This window comes from Leuresthes tenuis, unplaced genomic scaffold (assembly GCF_036924035.1).
Source record: "Leuresthes tenuis unplaced genomic scaffold, fLeuTen1.0.hap1 SCAF_19, whole genome shotgun sequence".
NCBI lineage: Eukaryota > Metazoa > Chordata > Actinopteri > Atheriniformes > Atherinopsidae > Leuresthes > Leuresthes tenuis.
The window spans coordinates 8,032,653-8,054,840 of record NW_027325373.1 but is presented as its reverse complement, the minus strand read 5'-3'; the positions used below and the strand labels follow the sequence as shown (position 1 = coordinate 8,054,840).

The 22,188-nt window shown below is 38.3% G+C and overlaps 1 protein-coding gene across 1 annotated transcript in view; it reads left to right on the top strand.

The window, feature by feature from the left end:
* Window positions 1–22,188, top strand: part of LOC140277393 (5-hydroxytryptamine receptor 4) — a 46,324-nt gene that overhangs the window by 13,688 nt on the left and 10,448 nt on the right. The window contains exons 2-6 of the mRNA XM_072372393.1: window positions 2,658–2,739; window positions 4,498–4,674; window positions 5,794–5,994; window positions 6,192–6,345; window positions 7,622–8,286. Of these exons, the coding sequence (XP_072228494.1) occupies window positions 2,717–2,739; window positions 4,498–4,674; window positions 5,794–5,994; window positions 6,192–6,345; window positions 7,622–8,286 (1,220 nt within the window). The 5' untranslated portion in view covers window positions 2,658–2,716. The remainder of the gene's footprint in view (window positions 1–2,657; window positions 2,740–4,497; window positions 4,675–5,793; window positions 5,995–6,191; window positions 6,346–7,621; window positions 8,287–22,188) is intronic.

Here is a 22,188-nt window from a genome sequence, read left to right as displayed (position 1 = left end):
ATTGACTCTCAACTGACACCTCGTTTATTCCTTTATTTCCACTACCAAAGCCAGAGCTAAGGTGGATGTATGTGATAGTTGTTTTTTGTCTGTAAAATTAAAAAAAAATGATAAATTACACAAAAACTACCCTGCCAATTGTCATGAAACTCTGTAGAGACTTGGAGCACAGGCAAAGGAAGAACCCTTAAACTTTTGGTGTGGAACAAAATGCAGAATTTAGTTTGGTTGATTTTTAGTTGGATGTAGTCTCTGTATGCGTTTGAGAGATTATGTCACTGGGCATCACCTAACTTAAAAATGATTAAAAATCTGTGTGGAAGCTCCTCTTTGAGGAGTGAGAACTCCTCTTTGAGGAGCTTCCGTGTATCCATAGTCAGGCTTTCTGTAATCCTCACATGGTCTTCATGTGTTCAGAAAATCTGAAGTCTCTTGTGAGTACAGCTGGTGTGTACTGTCTGTGATTTTGTTCTTAGGCTAAATATAGGGAGGTTGTAGGGTAATCTACCTTGGACAAGTTTTTTTTCTGCTCTTGTCAAGGAATGTGAGACTCTGACAAGAAGCCTTGCTTTTTGTTCCAACTCAGATTTCACTACTCTGTCAGTTTTGCATATATATATATATATTTCTTGTATGGCACAAGTCTTTCAAGCCCAGTCCTTCATGTTCACACAATAACTACACATATATCATAAATATCTAAAGGGGAGAAAAATAGAGTTGCTTACACAAGACAGCGACAAAATGAAATGACAAAATAAAGTGAGAATTTATCTTTGAACCGTTTTGAGAGCCTACTGCCAAAACCACATCAACAGCTCCCAGGTCAGAGAACTGAGAGTTAGATGATGCACATTAACAAACTACAAGTGAAATTGTGTCTTCAAGAAGTAAGTCTTGTTAACAGGATCGCCCGCTTTCAGTATGTCAGGCGTTGAAACTGACCCTCAGGTGCAATAAAACCAGACAGTGATGGTGCAATAGTTACTTAAAGGTGATAAGGCTCCTACAAATGAACCAATGAAAGGCTTAGTGTTGTTCCTCATGAAAAGATGCTTAATCTAACATGACGCCGGCATGTTTTAAAGTGTCCATATTATGCCTTTGGTGTTTTTCTTTAATTCAGCACAGTGTGTTAAAATGGTCTGCACTGTTACAAAGCTCAAAGTCCACAGCATAGCGATTTTTTTCTATTCTTCTATTCTTTCTATGTTTCACTCATTACATTTATGAGGCACTAGAAGAAAATCAAATTAATGTATTAGCATGACCAAAATCGGATGCTTAGACAGGCAAGAAAACACATTCTAATTGGTCAGAAACTGAATTGAAACTAGTGTCTCTTGATGGCCATAATTAGTTAAGAAAATAAATTTCATCAAAGAAAACATGCTTGTAAAGCACATGCTCCACAATTACATCAGAAATCTTATTTAGTCAATTGTCCTATTTTCAGTTTGCATCTGCTGATCCCTAATGCAAAGGGACATACAAAGGGACATTCATGTATACTACCACCAAGGAGTCAGCATGAAAATCAAATGAGAGCCTTAAAGGCGTGAAAGAGATCCATAGATTTAGGAGACAGTGAAGCAAGTGTTATCTTTTTTTCATTGATACCCCTTTTTTAATGTAATACCTAGTATTACTAGTATATGTAATACATATGGCATCTAAAAATTTTGTTGTGATCTATTGTAGAAAATGTGCCAACTTTTTGCTGAGGCAGCTGGCTGTGGCTCACGAGGTACAATATATGCCCTGCAATCAGAGGGTCCTTGCATCAATCTCCAAATTTGCAATTTTATATGCTGCCTTGGGAAAGATACTGAAGCCATAAAAGTTACATCCATGAAAGCTCTAATGATGTCATCATGAAAACGTTCCCAAACAAAGAAGGAGCAGCTGTTGTAGATAGATAGATAGATAGATAGATAGATAGATAGATAGATAGATAGATAGATAGATAGATAGATAGATAGATAGATAGATAGATAGATAGATAGATAGATAGATAGATAGATAGATAGATAGATAGATAGATAGATAGATAGATAGATAGATAGATAGATAGATAGATAGATAGATAGATAGATGAAATGACTAAACATCTTTTCATCTTGAACAATGTGGCCACGCATTAACTAAATAAGGTTAGGAGAGAGAATGAAATGTTTTGAGTGAGTTTGCATTTTAGACACATTATTCTTCAAAAGTAAAATAATTGGATAGATCTTTCTCAGCAATAGAAATGCAGTCCAGTAGCTCGTAACTTTTGACCTCTGTTGACAAGGGACTAAAAAAAGCTAATTTCCATTGTGTTTCCCATTAAAGCATTGTATTATTATTCCATTATAAAGACAAACTTACAGGCTGATTTTATCCGGCAGACACAGATGCTGCCTGTCACAGCACATTTGCCCTATAAATATCACACATTTTCAAGCTGTGATCCAGTTACTTAGTTTAGGTAAAAATATCACATTTTTGGCAGCTTGATACTGCCACAAGATGGATAAACAAGAGAAAGAACTCCATCCAGTTTATGGACGCGAGCTGGTTACTATTTTCAGAAAAATCCAGACCTATTGCCGGAGCCAGCACAATTGTGTCATGACTGTGTGTGTGTGTGTGTGTGTGTGTGTTCATATCAACAGGGCCATAGCATGGGATGATGAGGACTCTCCTCGGCTGACCTCAGTGCAGATGACTAGTGATGGCCACAGCATCACCTCAACAGTAAGTCAGAAAATAAAAAAAATAAAAAAGCTCAAACTCAGTATTTGCTCATGTAAGATTTGTTAAACCTATGACACATTTAGCATCACTGATGCCTGCACGATAGGTCTAAATTTAACTTCAGCCTAAACAAATCACACCTTGTGACTGATCTTGTCTCAATACTGAACATCAGGAATTCATTTAGCCTCTTAATCAGTTGAGGAGACCAGAAGATTGGCACAATTTTGCCAAACAATGTCATGTGTTTGACAAATACGGCTCCTTTTTGTCAATCCCATAGTCATATACAAAGCTGTGACACAAACAGACATGAGCTGAGCTCAGCACACATTGAGATCCCGACTTAGTGCCATATTTTAGGGCTGCGCGATATATTGAAAACTGATCTTTTTTGCAATATCAACTTGCACAATATCAGTATCGCTAAGACTAAATCACTACCACAAAGACTATTTGACGTGAAATAGAATGAGAACAGGTGAATTAATGAGTGCAGCATTCCACTTTGATGGAGGTCTGCTTTTGTACTTGTTCAACAACAAACTAGCATGGACAGACGAAGAAGAGGAATGCAGCCAACATGCAGTATTTTTTATATATTGCAAGTTATATTGTCATTACAATTAGGAAGAATGCTCTGTGATATTGCATGTTTTTCCATTATCATGCAGCCCTGCTATGTCTATATAACAGACAAAGACATTATGATATAATTTTGTTTATGAAGTGCTGTTTTGAAGCTTCTTCTCTGGCATTTGTTTGCAGAAGTGAATGTATTTAAACAAGAAGTTTGAGCTGGAGAGTTATACTTGAAACTGATTGGAAAAAAGTGTATATATTTTGGGATGAACATCTATAAAATAAATATTTTGTTTCCTGTCGGACCACCATAATAATGATCAGAAAATATTGACACCAGGAGGATTTGCAGGGAATATTTTTCACTTTTATATTTCATGAGAGAAGTTAACATTTTTTAAACGGGAGTCAGTTTATGCCAGAGATGTTTTGGCGCCCATGTCCGGTGACCATTAGTGGCGTTGCACTTTATTTCACTTTTGCACGGGCTTCACATCTAACAGAGGAAGGCTGTGCCTATATTGTGTAAGACTAAGAGCTTTATGATCGATGAACAACAACTGCTTCATTTATTGTATGCGGGACTGAAGCATGTCTGTAAAGAACTATTCAGATCTTCAGAAACTTGAAGATACCTTGTTGATGTTTAAAATGCCTTTTAAGCATGATGTGTTTGATAGTGCTCAGACTGGACTGATTTAGTGGCTAAGACATACACAGTCATGTGGAAAAGAAAACATAGCCTCCTTCGATTCGAAGGTCCTCACCAGGTGTTAAAAGAAACTGTTTCTCCCTATATGCTTCCATAGGCTTGCACGGGCCACATCTGGCAAGAACACAGGATAGTAGCGTAAACTCCTCACAGCAACTGTCAAGCACAATGTTGGAGGGGTGATGATTTGCGCTTCTGGGGGCAGGTCTTCTCAGAAGCTCTCCTTTTCTTCACACAGTCCATAGAGGCCAAAAATATCAACTTCAAATAATAACAATGGAAAGTGGTTTGCTGTACAATACCAGCCTCCATTAGCACTTCCACAGTGCTCACACGTTTAACCATATTACTTACTTACTTAACCATATTACCCAAAAGGCAGAGGATTAGACCCTCTTAATTCTGTCTGATAAAGTTGTGCTTTTTTATATTTAACTGGGCAACTTTTTTTTTTTCTCTTGCAGTCTGTTGGATGACGTAATAAACACTGGACAACAACAACAATGGCAAGAGGAGCAGCAGGAATTCTTAAACTTGCTGGAGACCGTTGTTCTCACCATCTTCCTCTCCATCATTATTATCATGACAGTGTTTGGCAACCTTTTGGTTATGGTGGCACTCTGCAAGGACAGGCACCTGAGGTGAGCCTGTTTTCTTTGTGCTGGAAGTGGCAGTAGTGGATCAGTTTGGCTTAAAGCTTACAAGCACATAGGAAAAGTCTGTGCTGCAAACAACGCTTGGACAGAATATGACCACTTCACTTGATGCAACTTAGAGAACAATACTAAAATGATGTACTATCATGAAATAAATCATTTTAATTGTAGTACATTTGATATTGGTCTGAGTAGGCTGTGAGGCGAAAGATTGTTCTGAAAAGCTGCAGACTTTGAAAAATTGTTAGATGCAACATGCTACAATGAAAAATTAGAACTGTCACAGATATAGAACAGAGAACTGAAGAGATGAGACAGATTTAATGTACTGGCAGACGAAGTGAGTGATAGTGAGATATTGAGTGGCAGAAATGTGTTTTTCAACGTTCACAGGAACCAAGAATTTTCAAAACATTGATTTCTGTGTTTCTGAGTGGCTGAACACACAGGAACTTTAGATTGGTATCGGGCACAGTGGTGTGGTGGTTAGCACCATCACCTCCTTGTGAGAGGGATCCAGGTTCAACTCTCGATTGGGGCCTTTCTGTGTTTGTCTGGTTTCTCTCTGGGTACTCTGTCTTCCTCCCACTGTCCAAGAACATGCATGTTAGGTTAATTGGTGACCCTAAAAAAGTCCCTAGGAGTGTGACCATGTGTGTGGTTGTTTGTCTCTGTGTGGCCCTGTGATGGACTGGCGACCTGTCCAGAGTGTACCCTGCCTCTCTTGATGACTGCTGGGTTAGGCTCCAGCCCCTGCAACCCAACTGACAGAATTAAGCAGATATAGACAATGGATGGATGGTATTTGAGACCTGAGACATTGTATAATTTCCCCAATATTAGGTCAAAAGAAAGAAAGTCTTCCGAGTGTTCTAAAAGAGATGATAGTTATTGATGAATTATTTGAAAAAAAAAAGAAACTTTTAATTGAATCCTGGAAACAAAAACTACCATCAGTCTTTCAGTTGTTTCAGATCCAAAAATCTACACAATGCTCTCTTCATATTTGTGCAAAGTTCAACAGCTGGCAGGCTGAGTAGTGGTACCTTTAAAGGTTGGTTGAGGTTTGTGGATAATGTTTTTTATCATCTGAACTCCTCTCAGAAAGAAAAAGACCAACTACTTCATTGTGTCGCTGGCCTTTGCTGACTTGTTGGTCGCGCTGGTTGTGATGCCATTCGCTGCGATTGAGCTAACCACCGGTCAGTGGCGCTACGGAGAGATCTTCTGCTTGGTGCGAACATCTCTGGATGTCTTACTGACCACAGCATCCATCCTGCACCTCTGCTGCATTGCACTGGACAGGTTGGTGCAATACATAGAAAAACATACAAAGACTCACCATCCTTTGATATGAAAATGTGACACACGGAGCGCTCTTTCAATAGCTTCAATACAGTCTAATGCATTAAATTGATAATGAATAAATAATAATAAGTAAACAAATGACTGTATTAGTGTGCAGTAAATGTGCAAGTCTGTATGTATGTGTTTTATTCCAGATATTACGCTATCTGCTGCCAGCCACTTGTCTACAGGCACAAGATGACCCCGCTTAGAGTGGCAGTCATGCTCAGTGGCTGCTGGATCATCCCCACATTCATCTCCTTCCTACCCATCATGCAAAGCTGGAATGCCATCGGGATCGAAGATATTGTGAGTCTTCTGTAGCTAAGATGAGAAGCCATGGAAGGTGCAACAGGTGACACAGTAACAGTAATCATTGGCATTTAGGATTCTATAACAATTCTGCAACAAGCTCAATGTTCTGTGTGTATTCAAAAACACACTGAAGAGTTCATATACCTCCTTTAAATGCCTAAAGACAGGTAGCCTATGTTTTTTTTTCATTAATTTTGTTAGAGAAAGGTAGCATTAACCCCTCCAGCCTAATTATCTCTCTTTCTAACAACATTTCCAATCCCTTGAACAGTGACACAGTAATGCGGTGATCACAAAACAATTCCAATCCCCGTGGAGGTTTTCACTCAGCCAGCGCAGGCGGCACTTTAACAAGCATTTTCTTCTGGCATGGACATGTTTTGGCATAAGCTTATTTCAGAGTTACCTTGTGCTGTGCAGCAGGGCTCCCAGAGGCAGACTGGAATAGATGGATTTATCCATCCAGATTTAATTAAATGCACAGCTGTTCATTCTGTCTCTCAGTCAAGCAGCATCCAAACAAACAGTATTCTGTTTTTAGTTGCTAGCTTAAAGTTTCATGTCACCCAGAAAAATTGCAATGACATTCAGGCTGGCTTTTAGTTTCTTATGTTATTACCTAATAACAAATAACATAACATTTGTCTTTCCTTCAAAACTTTTCAAGAATTTAAAGAAACGAGATTACTGTCATGTTCTACTCACAGTTGAAACTTCCTCACTTGAGCTAATTCAGACACCAGTTACATATTTATCTGCACGTATGTCTATGTAATTGAACAGTAAGAACTTATTTTACAAATAACTGCTGCAGGAACTAGAACTCTTCTCCTAAAATCACTATTTAATACATATTTATTTCCAATTTTTTTCCCCCCCAAACAACCAGTTTTCTATGATACAAGACTAACTTTTTCACAAGTGAATGGGATAAAACTTCTTCGTCTTTTAGCTTCAGGCATTACTCCACCTGCAAAATTTTATTTGCTCTGACCTTCTCACGGTTTCAATTCAGGATAAAGCTATGGGCAACTCGCCAGACAGACTTAAACTCTTTTAGAAGAATAGGATATTGCAAAGCACTTTATTATTTAGTTGCATATTCCCTCCTTTAGGTTGGCTTAGCGTAAATACTGGAAGCAGGGGGAAACAGCTACTTTAGCCTGGTTCTCTCCAAAGTCCCAGTGATTATTCTAAGCTATGCCAATCCTCTCCATGCATAGCATATCACATGTTTGTTATTTTCTGTCTGCATCTCTTCTATTCACAGATTGCGAATAGGCGAGCCTTGACCGGCGGCTCCAATGACACAAGTTGTGTATTTCTGGTCAATCGGCCTTATGCCCTGATCTGCTCCACTGTGGCCTTTTATGTCCCGTTGGCCCTCATGGTCCTTGCCTATCAGCGTATCTATGTCACCGCCATGACCCACGTACGACAGATTGAGACGCTTCACCGAGCCGGTTCTGCTCCTGTCACTGGGACAGATCCAGTTGTCACTGTGAGGTCCTCTACATCCTCAGATCCATTGGAGCATTACCGCCTTAGGACAACAACAGGCTCCTCCTCCACAGAGCATGCTCCAGTCAGCAACAGCCGAATGCGCATTGAGACTAAGGCAGCAAAGACCTTGGCGGTTATAATGGGCTGCTTTTGCCTATGCTGGGCACCGTTTTTCATCACCAATGTGGTGGACCCTTTCATCCACTACTCAGTGCCCTGGCAGCTGTGGACTGCCTGGCTGTGGCTCGGGTACATAAACTCGGGGCTGAACCCCTTCCTGTATGCCTTCCTGAACCGGGCTTTTCGGAGGGCATTTCTGGTGATTCTCTGCTGTGGGGATGAACGGTACACACGGCAGGGGAGCTGCTCCTATGGACACACCCAAAGAGTGTGCTCAGCCGCATCGGTCAATGGGACTTCCATAGCACTGAGGTAAACACACCGCACAACCACACCTACAGCAGCTTCTGTCAACTTTTGTTATGACAAAACAACCAAAAAGATTAATTTTCTTTTTCTTTTTTCATCTTTTTTCATCTTTGGCCTGATTACAAATAAAAATGCACCTTGATTTAGTTATGAATAACAGAAACTGCATGTGTGAGTGAGGGGGGTGTAAATGTGTTAGAAATAACATCTGCATGTGGGTGTCTTTCTGTCATCCATTATAAGCAACCAAGGCCGTAGGTAGGAATCAGGATAATTTTTCTCTTCCTTCAAACAGACCGATCCACATCGCACTCCTGATTGTATCAGCTATTTGTCAGTGGGGTATTGTAAAGTCTGCTGTCTCTTTTTTTTCTTTTGTACATCACACACCAAAATAAAAAACAACAACAACAAAAATAATAATTGTTGCAGCAGTTAAAAAATAACCACAAAGGTGCTGAACTGATGAATGCAAGAAGTCTCTGCATTTACAAAATTCTGATCTGATCTCAGGTCTTTAGACATCCACATTCAGCTGCATTGTTTGGAAGAAGGTTTTAGAGAGAAAAAGAAAACTGGCCTTGGCAACAAACAGTCAATTCAGGTTTTCTGTGTTAAGGACATGAGGTCTAATCATTGCTTGTGTTACAAGCTTTTCTGTCTGTCTCATCTCCCATCTGGAAATAGAATCTAAAGTATGTTTAATATACAGTATATGATTCAGGCTTTGTCTCAAACATATGTCTTACAAGTGGTTTCGAAACTTCCTTAACTTATTGGCATGCTGTGTATGAAGGGACTTGGAAGTATACAAGGAGCTGGGGAGGTAATGAAGAGATGAGCAGTGTGACAGTAAAAAAAAACATGCAGCACGTAGGAGTGACAGACAAGCAGCAGTAAAATGTACAAGCAGGCTTAAAGTTAGAGTTTAGCCAGCCATCTTTTTTATGTCATTGTGTCAGGAAATACTCACCCCTGAATTTATATTATTTATATGAAATACTATTTTATTTCAGTGTGTTGTCTTCTTTTGGTCCTTGGGGGAAAAAAAGAAAAAGACAACCCCCCCAGACTTTTACAGTGTTGTTGATCATTTGAATGACTGTATAATCAAATTAAATGCTTGGGGCAGGATAACAATATTTATCCATACCCCCCCCCAAACTTTATGATATATAATATCCCAGCAAGAGTGCAGCAGTCTGGTTTTTCTGCACAGCGGGAGCTTTGTTGACGGAGGTGATTTAGTTGAAGGCTGTGTTTGTGCTCCCGGCTCCTTCAAGTTGGGAGGATGATGAAGGAGGTGGCCTTCCTGTGTCTGCACTGTTTAACTTTAATACGAGTACTTCACGGCTAGAGAGAAACAAAGTGCAAGTGCATATGTGCTTGCACATACAAACACGCAGCCACACATAAAGATGACAAATTCATACAAAATATGTGATTTCTACTGAGCAGCTGGTTCCTCTGTCATTGTGCTGTATTTTTTATGTTTTAGATGTGATCTTATCAATGTGTGTGTGTTGTGAAGGAAAAAAAAAACACGCACCCAGTGTCTCACCTCCCAGTCTTAGTGGGTTTAATTATAATGTGTATCTTGTGCATTATCTGCTTGTGTGTCTGTGAACATTTTTTGGGCTTTCCGTCTGTGTGTGTAGTAAACAGAAAGCCAAACGGTGTTAACTTTAATCTGATGTCCTCTTTTAAAATCTATCTCCGACAGAAAACAGACTCAATCAGATTACAGCCGGCAGGATACTGGCAAGTCAAATTACTGGAGGAATCCTGTCATATTGTTTTGTGAGGGAGATCTTGGCCTGGAGGTGGACTTTGTGGGTGGATGGTGTTTGTTCCTCTGGCAGTTGTTCTGAGTGTTTTTTAAATGTTTTTAAGTTGAAGACTTTTAAATATTCTGCTTCTTCTCTGTTTCTGTGCACATAGTATATATTTTGATAGCATACATTCCAAAATTGGTCAGGATATAGGACTTAGATGGAATAGAATTTACAATTCTTCATTTTCAGTCATCATAACTGTAGTTATGTACACATTTTTGGTGATTGTTGATTACTTTTGTGTGATTTCCCAGCTTTTTTGTCAGCTGCTGATTGATTTCTTCTTTTGTTTCCTGCTACAACACCTGAAGGTGACGTCAGAGCTTAGTTTTTAGTTTGAAGTTAAACAATCAACGCTATGTCACTCAGCGAAGTTTCAGTGCCAACCAAATACAAAAACAAATATCTGAAGGTTTAATAATTCCAGCTTTTGTAAACAATGGAATGTTTAGGACAAAAAAATAGATAAGGCGGGAAATGAAAAAGGAGAAAAGATGAAACTCTGGAGAAAGAGAAGGACATGAGAGAGAAGGCACAGAAGGAGTAGAAATAAATGTGAGGAAAGAAGATGAGCTTGAAACAGAGAGAGAGAAAGGCCAGAAACAGGGAAGAAAGAGGTCGGATATAGATAGGGAGACAGATGTTCCTTCTGAAGGGTCTCATGGTATGTTTTTATTCACTGTCTACATAAATTCCAGTGCAGTACTATACCATTTCACTCAGTATAGTCAAACATTACACTCTTTCTCTCTATTTCACAGTACACCAAAATTCAAAAGTGATGCAGCAGTGCTCCTTCATTTGTAGACACTTCCAAAAACACGACACAGAGCAGAATAATCAAACTGAGTGGTGCTATTCTTGTTCATGGCTTGCGTATTTACATTGACAATCTAAAGAATTTAGTCATTTTCAGAAATGTACTGATTCAAGTATGTTCAACAGATAATATCAACAGGTTCAAAATATGTTCTTGGACATGAGCTGAAGGGCAGTTTGTCAATGAAAAATACACTCCTTTTTGTGAGTTTTGCAGGATTTCTGTTCCATGAGCTGAAAGTATTTATGAAAGTAACCACATTAGTGGATTCCTTTCCTAACATCCAAAATATGTGTACACCCACAGATCCAGCAATGGATAGTTGACACCTTGGATCTGTGATTAGTCATAACAAGGCTCATTTTGTAATGCCTGCTATAGACGAAATTCAGAAGTCATTTAGATCATCTGAAACATGTTAAAGCTGTTGGGTAAATACAGTCATACCCTCAGTTTCAACCTGGTCTTGCTTCAGTTAGAAGATACTGTTCAACTCTGTTGACAGTATTCTTGTTTTTTTTTTCATTTTCACTTTACTGCATTTATTTATTTTTTCCTCTTAATGATCAATGGCTTCAGTTTTCAACGATTTATTTTTACATAATTTGCACATTGTAAGACTTGGTTAAACAAAACAAAAGCAAATTTTCACACAAATAGCCGTACAGCACAGTGACTGGATCTCGTGATTGTGTCGATGGTTAGGACTGTAAAGAGCTTCTTATTTGCTTCTGTTACAGGAGAAAAATCAGGAGTTTAATCTCCCTTCTATTCCTGTGATTCACTCAGCTCACTCAGCTCCACCATCTTTTATCTCCATCAGAGCTGCTGACATCCCTACTTAAAGTAGCATGGGTCAGATGTGAAAGCTGAAACCCAGAAATAACACTATGTGAGAGAAGTCAGTTGCTGGTATGGCCCTTTTTTCTTTTTGTGGAAAAAACAATCTTTTGCGGAAGTATAAGTGCTAACTTGAGAACTTGTTCCCCTTAAGTGTTAATGTTGAGAAAAAATATGAGCTGCAACTCAGACTGTCAAATCCATCACTAGCAGGTTCATTGTGAGTACTTGTATCACAAATACTGTTGAATTCCCAAAGCAAAACCGAACATAGTCCACTGTTATCTGCTGTGTGTCTCCTACTGATTTTCAGCTTGATGATCTAAACTAGACGAGAGTCAGAGCCATAGCAAAAGCATGAGTTTTGAATGAAATCTCTCTTGACTGAGAGTCATGTGGGAGACAGGTCAGATGAGTCACTGATTGTTGAGAAACTCTCACCCCCATGTAAGTAAATTAGGTCTTTTCCACAAGCAAATAGCTAGAAAAAAAAGCAAAAATGCAGTACTCAAATTCTGCTATAATCTATAATCATCTGTTATAATAATATTAAGTTAATTTTAAATACTTTATTGAAAGGAGCACTCCACTGATTTTACACTCTTGGGATCTGTTTTCTAAACTAGAGAAGTAACACTCAGCCTGTCAAAAGAATAAAAAAAGTGAAACAGTAATCGCTGTAAATTGGAGCAAGGAGTTTGGATACCTTCCAGGAGTGGACATGGTAACAATTAGATATTAAGAGGCTGTATCATGGGAAATCTATTGCCTACTGTATTTGGAGCTTGACCCATACACAGAGCCAAAAGTCAGGGTGTTTTGCCTTCCACTGCTCTGATTTTCCTTTTAATATGGCAGTTAGCAATTATGGCTGATGTGATTAAGAGTGAACTGATATTCTATTTGTGTGAATCCAGGTCAAATTGCAAGTCTCATTAAACATTTGCCCACCCTGCCCACAGTCAGTCTCAGATGGTTTGCTCCTCATATCATTAGAAATCAGTGCTGTAAATGAGGCGGTGTTAAGATCAAAGCATTGTTAGATTTGACCACAACACCCTCCTGTCACTGCTCAGTTTGTGGTTGTGCAGGCTGTAACACTTTTTGCAGGTGTGTAACCATGTGTATGAGAAGGAGGTCACTGGTTAAAGAGAGCATGTTTTAGTCACCCACAGACACTTGGTTTAGATAGACAGGCCAGGGGAGTGTAAACACTCCTGACTACAATTTATTATAAGACTTGTGCGGTTTATTATTGTTTGATTGAAACCTCAGATACTCCAGCTGCTCCTCTCTACATTGCACTGTTTTGGGGTTTTTTCACCGCAGATTTCTTTCTTGTTCCTTTCCTTCGTTTTCTTTGAACATGGTGTGAAATGTTTGTCTTCTTTCTATTATCAACTTTCCCCTGTCTCCATCCCTTGCCTGCTCCTTGCCCTCTCTCTTTCTTGAAGAAGTTGATTTTGATGCCGCCTCACAACCATAAAATGGAAAACAAGACAATGATGACAAAAATAAGAGCCTTTTCAGAAAGCTCTTTTAGAAGAAATCATGATTTAAAATGCTTCTCAGAAGAACATTTGTTTTCCCTTTTCCACAAGTTATGAGTAAAGAATCAGAGAATACAAGTGCAAAAGAAGGAATTGTTTAGGGTCAGATTTCATGTGTTTACACTTTTACCTGTATGTTTAAAGCAGCCAGACTCAGTCTGACTAATATTGAGACAGAGATTAACCCCAAGAGATTGCAGGATATTATCCAAAGATGTGCAATTCATGCCTTCGAAAGCTCCACAGAGCTCACCCAGTTTATTTCTCACATCTCCATGCTTTTTGATTTGATGAGAAAGTGGACTGTAAAATCAACCTGTCTGGGCTAGTCAGCTCTGGGCTAGAATCTCATGAAGGCAGTTATTTTGCTGAGAAGGACAAAGGCATGGTTTGCTTTTTATTTCATTTCTTTTAATGGATCTGTCTTTTTCATACATAGTTGATAATAATCTCCACTTCCATGGTTGGATATGTTCACATTATGCTCAAAAGCAGGACACAAAAGTAAAACACAGGAACCAGTCGATGATTAAAAAAAAAAAAGATTTGGTTTGAAAAGCAAGATATCTTTGGTCACGGAAACCAGGCCTCCAAACAAAGCAGAAGAGGCTGTCAGAAGCAGAGTCCATGTCCTGGGGGCAGGATCAAAAACAGGCAGAAAACCAGCAGACAGAAGAATTCTGGAATGTAATTGCAAGGAGCTCAAAGTGTCAGTTTGGCAAATGATTTGTGGTGAATGTACAAAGGAATTGTTTGGGGAAGTAGATACAGGGCAGCAAAGAGTCAGAGATGTCCAGGTGAGTCAGACGTAACATGCATAGTAAAGAAAATAGATACCAGAGCAGAGTCGATGAGCTAATCTAAAATCCTCAAAATTCCTGCTGAGAAAAAAAAAACATATGAACCCTACAGTTATTTATTTCACTGCTCTTGGGGTCATAGAGTCAAGCCGTAAACATTTATATATTATTGCTTGACAGTGGTCAGTGGCATCCAGTTGACACATAGTTATGCTCAACATATATGAGAGTTATGTTAAGCCCACTTTCACCAACTGTTAGGTTAATGCTTTTTTTGGTATTAAATTCTCCTCTACATTCACTGGATGCAGCTGACCGTAATAGAGAAGTGGATGTAGCCACTATCACTTCACTGGTTTGTGGCTACCTTTGCTGGCTTGCTAGCTAGCTGTCAGCAGCATAATTCACATGAACTAAATTGGGATTCTCCCCTTCATTCAGCATTAAAAAAACAATAAAATAAGATGAGAAGATAATCTGTTTAACATTTGAATTACACATAATGTTAACTGAACTTGGAAAACATGGAGCAAATAAACATTTTCTGTTAAAAACTAGATATTGGAGTCCCTACAACTCATAATTCATTCAGATTCTGAAGATCCCTATTCATTCCCATTCATAGTCGTCAACTGCTGTTTGGTCTGAAGTTTCCCATGCACGGACATGCTGTCGGTCTACAGTACATCAAAGAGTTGTGAAGAAAAGCAATACCTCAAAAGTTTTCTCCTCAAAACAAGCAACCCATGTTGTTGGAAAAGTCTGCAGTGGTAAATTAAATGGTATTTATTAATTTAATGACACACAAGACCTGTCCACTTTCTATTTGAAAAAACAATACTCATACAAGTAGAAGGAGTAAAACAAAACAGTGGCGGTTTTATATCCAAAGCAATGAGTGAAAGGTGCAGTTTCTCCTTTGGCATGTCAGCCACCCAGAACTCTGAGTGTAGAATGTGGCAGGTATCACCTGAAGATGTTTACTGTTTTACTGTCATAACAGAAATGTTTGTGTTTTGGATGTTTTACAATGTTTTTTTGTTTTTCTTTATAGCAGAAGTTATACAGAAGCAAGATGTAAAATTACCTATGGAAAAAAGAAGAATTTTTCATGGAATGTTAATGGGATGGGGAAGTCAGGACTTTTACTCAGCTGTCTGACGGCCTACTAGAGAAATACTGCTGAAAGAAACAGTGAGCAGGAAAATTAAAATTAACTCAATTTCCACTCATTTAAACTATCATTTAAATTTGATCAGATCGCTTGCCAGACATGTGATTAACCATCTAAGAAATTAACCTCTGTCGTGGCTTCCCATCGTTCTTTGAACAGACTAAGATCTATTCTGAATTATGGTGTTAAAGCTTGTTTACTGTTCATTCTCTGTCATTCAGAATACAAATGACACAGGCAACAGTCTAAAAAAGTCTGGAAATGTGAGCTCTGGTGCATTTTGTTGCATTTTTAGATGCTTACAGGCAATCTGTCAGTAGATTAGGATAAATATCTCACAAGGTTTACTGGACATAGCTTTGGTTAGCTTTTATACCACTGAGTTTGCATTTTGCGTTGGCATTCCTACTGTATGACACCTACTGCTTATCAGATGTTAGCTTCATGTGTGATCCCCACAACTTAATTTTTGCTGTTCTTACAGTCTATGGTATGGCCCATAGTAGTCATCCCTGATGGGATGATCAAAAATAAATAGAAATGATGTTTGAAGAAAAGAAGGGTAATTATTTGTCAATCACCAGGATTTTCTTTTGGAAATTAATTTATAAATGATTTTGTTTTAAATTATGGCCAGATTCTTCACCCAGTTCCACCTATTAATGACAGCGTTTTAAAGTCTTGTCTTTATTTAATGCATCGTTCCAACATTCAGAGTACGCGTAGAAAAGTACTAATTTAACTAACTTTGAACTAATTTGCTAATTTTTGCTTTTGAGTTTAAAAGTATCAAGACTAATTTTCACTGCTTAAAATATATTTTCATGTATTTTCCATATTTAGAACTAAACTGAGGAAACAATCGCATTTTAGCACAAAGCAATGCACAAAAACAGTGAATAACTGAAGGCTTGTCTGCTTTTCATTCCTCTCAAAATGTTCAACTTTGCATCAGCACAATTGCAGTTAAGGGGCGCTCACTGAAATCTCTAGTCTATCTGCCGAGCTTGCTTTAGCTTCAGGTGAAGCACATACTTTACATTTCTCTGTCTGCCCTAAAGAGTCAAAAACAATTGATACATGTCTTACTCAGATGAGAGAAAGGCTCAGTTTAAATCTGACTCAAACAGAGGCTGTGAGCCTGTGCATCATGTACAGCTGAAATTTAATTCAGCATAAATGTTCAGACATTCTTAGGATTTGCTTGTTCATTTGACTTTTTTCATTGCTCTGATCATGTGTTTTTCCTGAACTCGATCTGTTGAAAAACTTCCCCTCTAGGTGCAGTAATTCATTTCAGTTCAGCTCAGCTCAGGTAAATTGCTTTCTCAGAATTGGTCATTGTGTTCACAGCTAGAACGTCAGTAGCCTCTCCCTACGTGCCAAACTGTGTTTTTACTGCCCCTTGTTGCTTGATAAATCATAAACTGTCTCCCTATCTCTCTCTCATGTGTGTGTGTGTGATTGTGTGTGTGTAGAAAATTTGTAGAAAACCAGATCTGTGTTTCATAAGTTTAAAATGACAAGGAAGGAATGACAAGGAATAAAATGACAGGGAAGACAAATCAAAGCTTTGCAGGGTTTGATTTGTCTTTTAGCAGGAATGCAAAGAAATGGGGTGCCACACAACACTGGTATTTTACCTTTCTAAAACAGGAACATGTTTGATTTGAATATTTCTCAGCCTGAAGAGCCTGATCTCTCTCCCATCTTCCCCACAAAGTGACGCTTAACTGTGAATAAGATCAAAAGTTTTAAAATATGTAAAAATTAGAAATAACTAACTTGGGATTCATAAGGAACTGGAACTGGGATGCGAGATAAAATCAAGATAGAATAAAAACAATGCCCTGAGACTGCACTCAGGTCTTTCAAAGAAAGACTTGAAGTAAAACCCCTCATACTTTCAAATACGTGCTTGTTTGCAGGTTGTAAAGGCAGCGACTCACTCCCAACTCAGTGTGTGGAGTTCAGCCAGAGATGCAGGTTCTCATCCTGGCTGCTTCACACTCAGCTACAAACGGCCTCAGTCTGCTGGAGGTCTCCACTTGAACAATCCAGCAGGAGCAAATCATCCTCTAAAAGCAAGCACACCCCTGTCCATGGTTTCTGGAAATGTCAAATGCCCTCATTTTACTTTGGTGTCTGGGTTGGATCACAATAACCTGACAGGCTTAATGGTTTGTTACAAGAATAATGCTACATTCCGTTAATTCCGTTAGGGGGGCTGAGGTTGAGGTGGATCTGATAAGTTACATCCATGACTTTGTTTTAGCGAACTTTAATTCATGGGCATTAGCAAATAGTTTTTTCTTTTTTTTTTGACAGCATTGTTCCTATTATCTAAAGAATATAAGATTCCTTACCATACCCATACACACTGACTACTCATTAGAAATAATTTGATGGTTACTTTGTGTAAATCTAATTCCTCAGAGCTGGCTATTCCCTGTATTACACTCATCATGGGTGTGTTGCCTTATGTCTGTGGCAGCTAAGTTATCTGCAGCCCTCTCTGGACAGACTCAGAATGTTCAAAACTAAACAAAAAGTAGAGCAGGCTCCCAATCCTTTATCACATCACAATACAACCAAGAAGTTGAAGCAGGTATGGAAAAATAAAAGATACCTGGGTTTTTAGCCAAACTCCCATGTTGCAGATTAACTTTAATTTAATTTTTGATTCAGTTGGTGGCTTAATAATGTGTTAAATGTAACATTCAAGCAAACAAACACATGTGAAGGCCAAACAGAGCTCAAATCTGATTATCATGTGTCATTACACAACCAACTTATTAGCATATCTTTTTTTTTTGTTTCTATATTCAGGGAAGTTTTTTGAGTATATTGTATATTTTTGCAGCAGCCTGCTTCTCATCAATTAAGCCTCAGGTCTGCTGTATGGCCAGTGTGCTGCTGCAATGCTGTAAATGTCTATGCACTTTGCTAAGACAGATTTTGGCTGCTGTTTACTCTCTAATAAATCACACATTCAAGAACATTTTCAAAAGATTTGTGTAGCTTTTTTCATATCCTAAGCAGCAACAAGCAGCTGTTTAAAAATGTTTAAGGATTTTTGAAAGCTTAGTTATCAGTCATCCAAATGGGTCACACTATGACAATGATTATGGATAGAAGACTAAAAAGTATATTTGTGTCTGACAGTCTGTCAAGCTACAGAAACTTGGGCAGATTTGGATCAGAAGAAATGCATCCTGACGGGACAATGAGTGTTAATTAGATTCTTATTTGAAGACAAATTTAAACTACACACAGCTTCTGTTTTCGCTTTTTCTAAAAGATTGTAATGAAAGGCTTGTTTTTCCATTTGTAAGTTATACGGACAGATTAGTATCCATGCCTGTCAGTGCCACCGTGATGGACAGAAAGACATTGGCTTGTCTGTGTGTATGCATGTTTTATTCTTGCTGAGCTGTAAGCATATCATACATTTTCAAGTCTTTAGTGCTTGGGTGAAGATTTTTCAGTGAAGTCTAATAAAACTCTTGTGTCAGTCTGGAGCTGGAGCCGGAGCCCCTTTTTTTTTCTTTTTTTTGCGATTATTTTCACCAAGTTAACAAGTTGAATAAAACAAAAAAGTATAGAGTATAGATGGATATGAAACTTTAAATCCTAAGTCTCTCAGCTCGTAAAAATACAACATACGTACTTTGATTTACACTTTCAAAAAAGACCATAGATGTGTAGATTTATGCCCTTTAACTCAGGTCTGATACATCATTGGCCTTGCCAAGTGTTGCAGCCAATATTAGATATTATTTTTAGATTGGTATAGATTATTATTACAGATCAGTTGTAAATAATGATTATTGGTCCTTATTGGTTCCTTATTCTCAAAATCAGTTTTGAAAAATTTATGTTGAACCCTACCTTAAAATGATAACTGTGTATATTCAACAAATCCCAAGCAGGCGTTTTCATTGATTATCTGCCTTTATGGAACTCAAATTCAGTTTTTGCTCATGTCATTATTCTATTAATTTTCAAGATAAAGATAGACAAAACAGTATGAACACAGGCACTGTTTTGTTGGAATGGAAGCAAACATCGATACATTAACATTAGCCACAACATCAAAAGTCTCTCTCCAAAATGTTTCTGACCCACCGTGTCCGTGGAAAAAATAACCTCTTGCTCCTGTGGTGTTTGGCACTTGGAAGTTGGTGGCAGATCATTTAAGACCTGAGGGGTGTGGAGTAAGTCCGATGTGGATTAAGTTTGTCCAGTACATTCTGTGGATTCTGGATTGAAGCAGACTCTCTGAAGTTCTCAGTATCATATTCTCAGTGTGAAGTTAGGTTTGTAAGATTTCACCCAACTGAAAGCAAAATTTGAGTGATTAGGCAAATGCAAATGAAAGCCAGATGAGATCATTCTTCATTTTGATCCCCTTATGTACACATAGATATATGCAAACACACATTCCAAAGTCTAAAATAGAAGCACCCTCTCGTTATCGGGGAGTTGATCTTTGTGCAGGAAGTGAGTTGGATTAACTTCAATGAAACAGGAGAGGATCAAGTCCAAACTCAGGCAGCTGAAATCATTTTCAGTATTCTCTAAAAAAAACAGCTCTGTTTGGAGAATGAGGTGAATATTCTTTGCTTTCCTGAAAAACTGGCCCTAGTGTATGGCAGGAGACTGCACAGGTGCTCTGGGATGACATTGGCGGTTAATGATATAGAGAACTTAACAACATGTTCACAAGAAATTTAGTATCATTTGATACCCCGAACAACATTACAGACTAAAAATGATCTCATCTCAAGGAACTGTGTAGGCATATAAGATCAACTATTTCTAATTATAATCTTTGTTTTTTGTTCCTGATCTGTGATTTTAGAAATATTATCTTTAGCATAGCATGATGTCATAGCAAGCTAGAGATGATCTTAAATGAAATTCTAAGAGCAAAAAACAGGCAGAATTGATCAAATCATAAATATGTGAAAATGAAAATAATGTTTAGATATAAAATGTAGACATGCCTGTGAGTATTATGGGATCTGTTAAGTGATGTGTCAGGCAAATGATAAATGGGCTGCATTCATATGGCACTTTTCCAGTTGAAAGCGTTTTTACACCACAAGTCACACTCACCCATTCACATACAGACTCATACAGTGTTTCTCAGGCTATGCAGTGTTTTTTCCTATCACACATATTCACACAGTGGTGATTGCATTGGAAACAAGGTGGGGTTCAGTGTCTTGCATAAGAACATTTTGACAGTTGGACTGGGGAGGCCAGGAATTGAACCACTGACCTTTCGACTTTCAGCTTTTTCTGAAGCAATACTGACTTCAAAATGGATGCATCTTCATCTATAGTAAAATACCAGACAGCCACACATGCAACACAGACACCAAAGGGACCCCAAAAAACACTGGACAGATCGTCCAGAGATGTTCCTGTCCTAGAAACCCAGAAAACCAGCATGGACTGATGATAAAGTAAGCCGTTTATTGTTTAGTTGATTTGCTTGAGCTGCTACTTCAGTCTTAAGGCCTATTTTTCCCTCTGAAAGCGGTTGCTGTTAGGCTTTTGTGTACATTGTGTAAATTTTCATTTATTTTGTCATGTAGTTTTGATTTGCTGATAACTTAGATGCAGATCTTCTCTTGTGGCTCTAGATGTCTCACCTGGAGCTGTTTTTATTCAGATTGGCCTCTGAAAAAAATATAAGACATGACACAAACAGCCAACACTGTAATAAATTGTAAAAAGGAGGGAAATTGTCATTGTTTTAAAGAAGGAGAAAAAAAGCATGATGTTATTTGTTCAGCTCAACGTTGAAGTTACATGGCGAAGTATCCTGCATTATATCCACACAGTTCCACGGTAGTAAATGCTCACAAATTGATAGAACAGTGTGCAGAATTTAGTTGCATCTAATGATGAAGTTGTTAATTGCAAAACAAATTGAAAAAGGAAAAAAAAAGGAAAAGGTCCTTGTGAGAAACTGTTAAGTTTGTGCATTCTGGGGTTTTAGAAACATGATGTTGGTAGAAATAGTGATTGGTAGTCTAAGGAATTGATGACACAACAATTCACAAACAATTGAAAATGATGTCATAATAGCCTAAGGTTAAATAAAAAAGATTGTCAATAGATACTAATGGATGTACATCTCTGAAATTAAGTGATCCTGCAGCAGACCTCTCGCTCATGCTCTCATTTCAGGTTTTTGTCCCAAAGGATCTGTCCAGAGTATTAGTTACTGGAACAACTGAGGTCTTGCTGACCCAGATTCTGGGGTATCACGGTGAATTCACACACCATTTTGCTCATATATATCCCTAAAGCCCTGGAGCTTTCCGAGCTGTGCTTCGGTCTGTACTGCTGGTTCTATGTGTGGCTGTGTGAGAGATTGTGGGAGGGAACTTGTGCATATATAGAAAAAGGATAGAGATTTATTGTTTATTTTGTTATTTGTTTTCAAAATACTTTGCAGTTATTTCAGTGTTTATCAGTTTAACCTTAGTGATTTGGTAAATGGTCATGGGAAGTACAGTTTGTGGCTACTGGGCTCCAACATTTAAAAAAAAAAAAAAAAGAAAGACATTGTTTAGCAAAGGGAAATCCTGTCCATTTTTTTAGAAAGGGGGGAAACAGCTAAATTAGTTCTCCAAAAAGTATTTTCAACTTTAAAGGCAGACACGCAGTAATGGTTGGTCTGATGTTGCCATGTTATCTTGCCAAACTACTCCACAGCGTTCTTGTGGGAAAGTTCTGTTTCCCCATCAGCACTCCCTCCTCATGGCCTCAGATCTGAAAGTGAGGAGATAAGAGTGAAATTTGATTATTTAATGTCCCTGAAAGATATTGGGACAAAATTAAAGGAACACAAAACTTGCCTCTATCT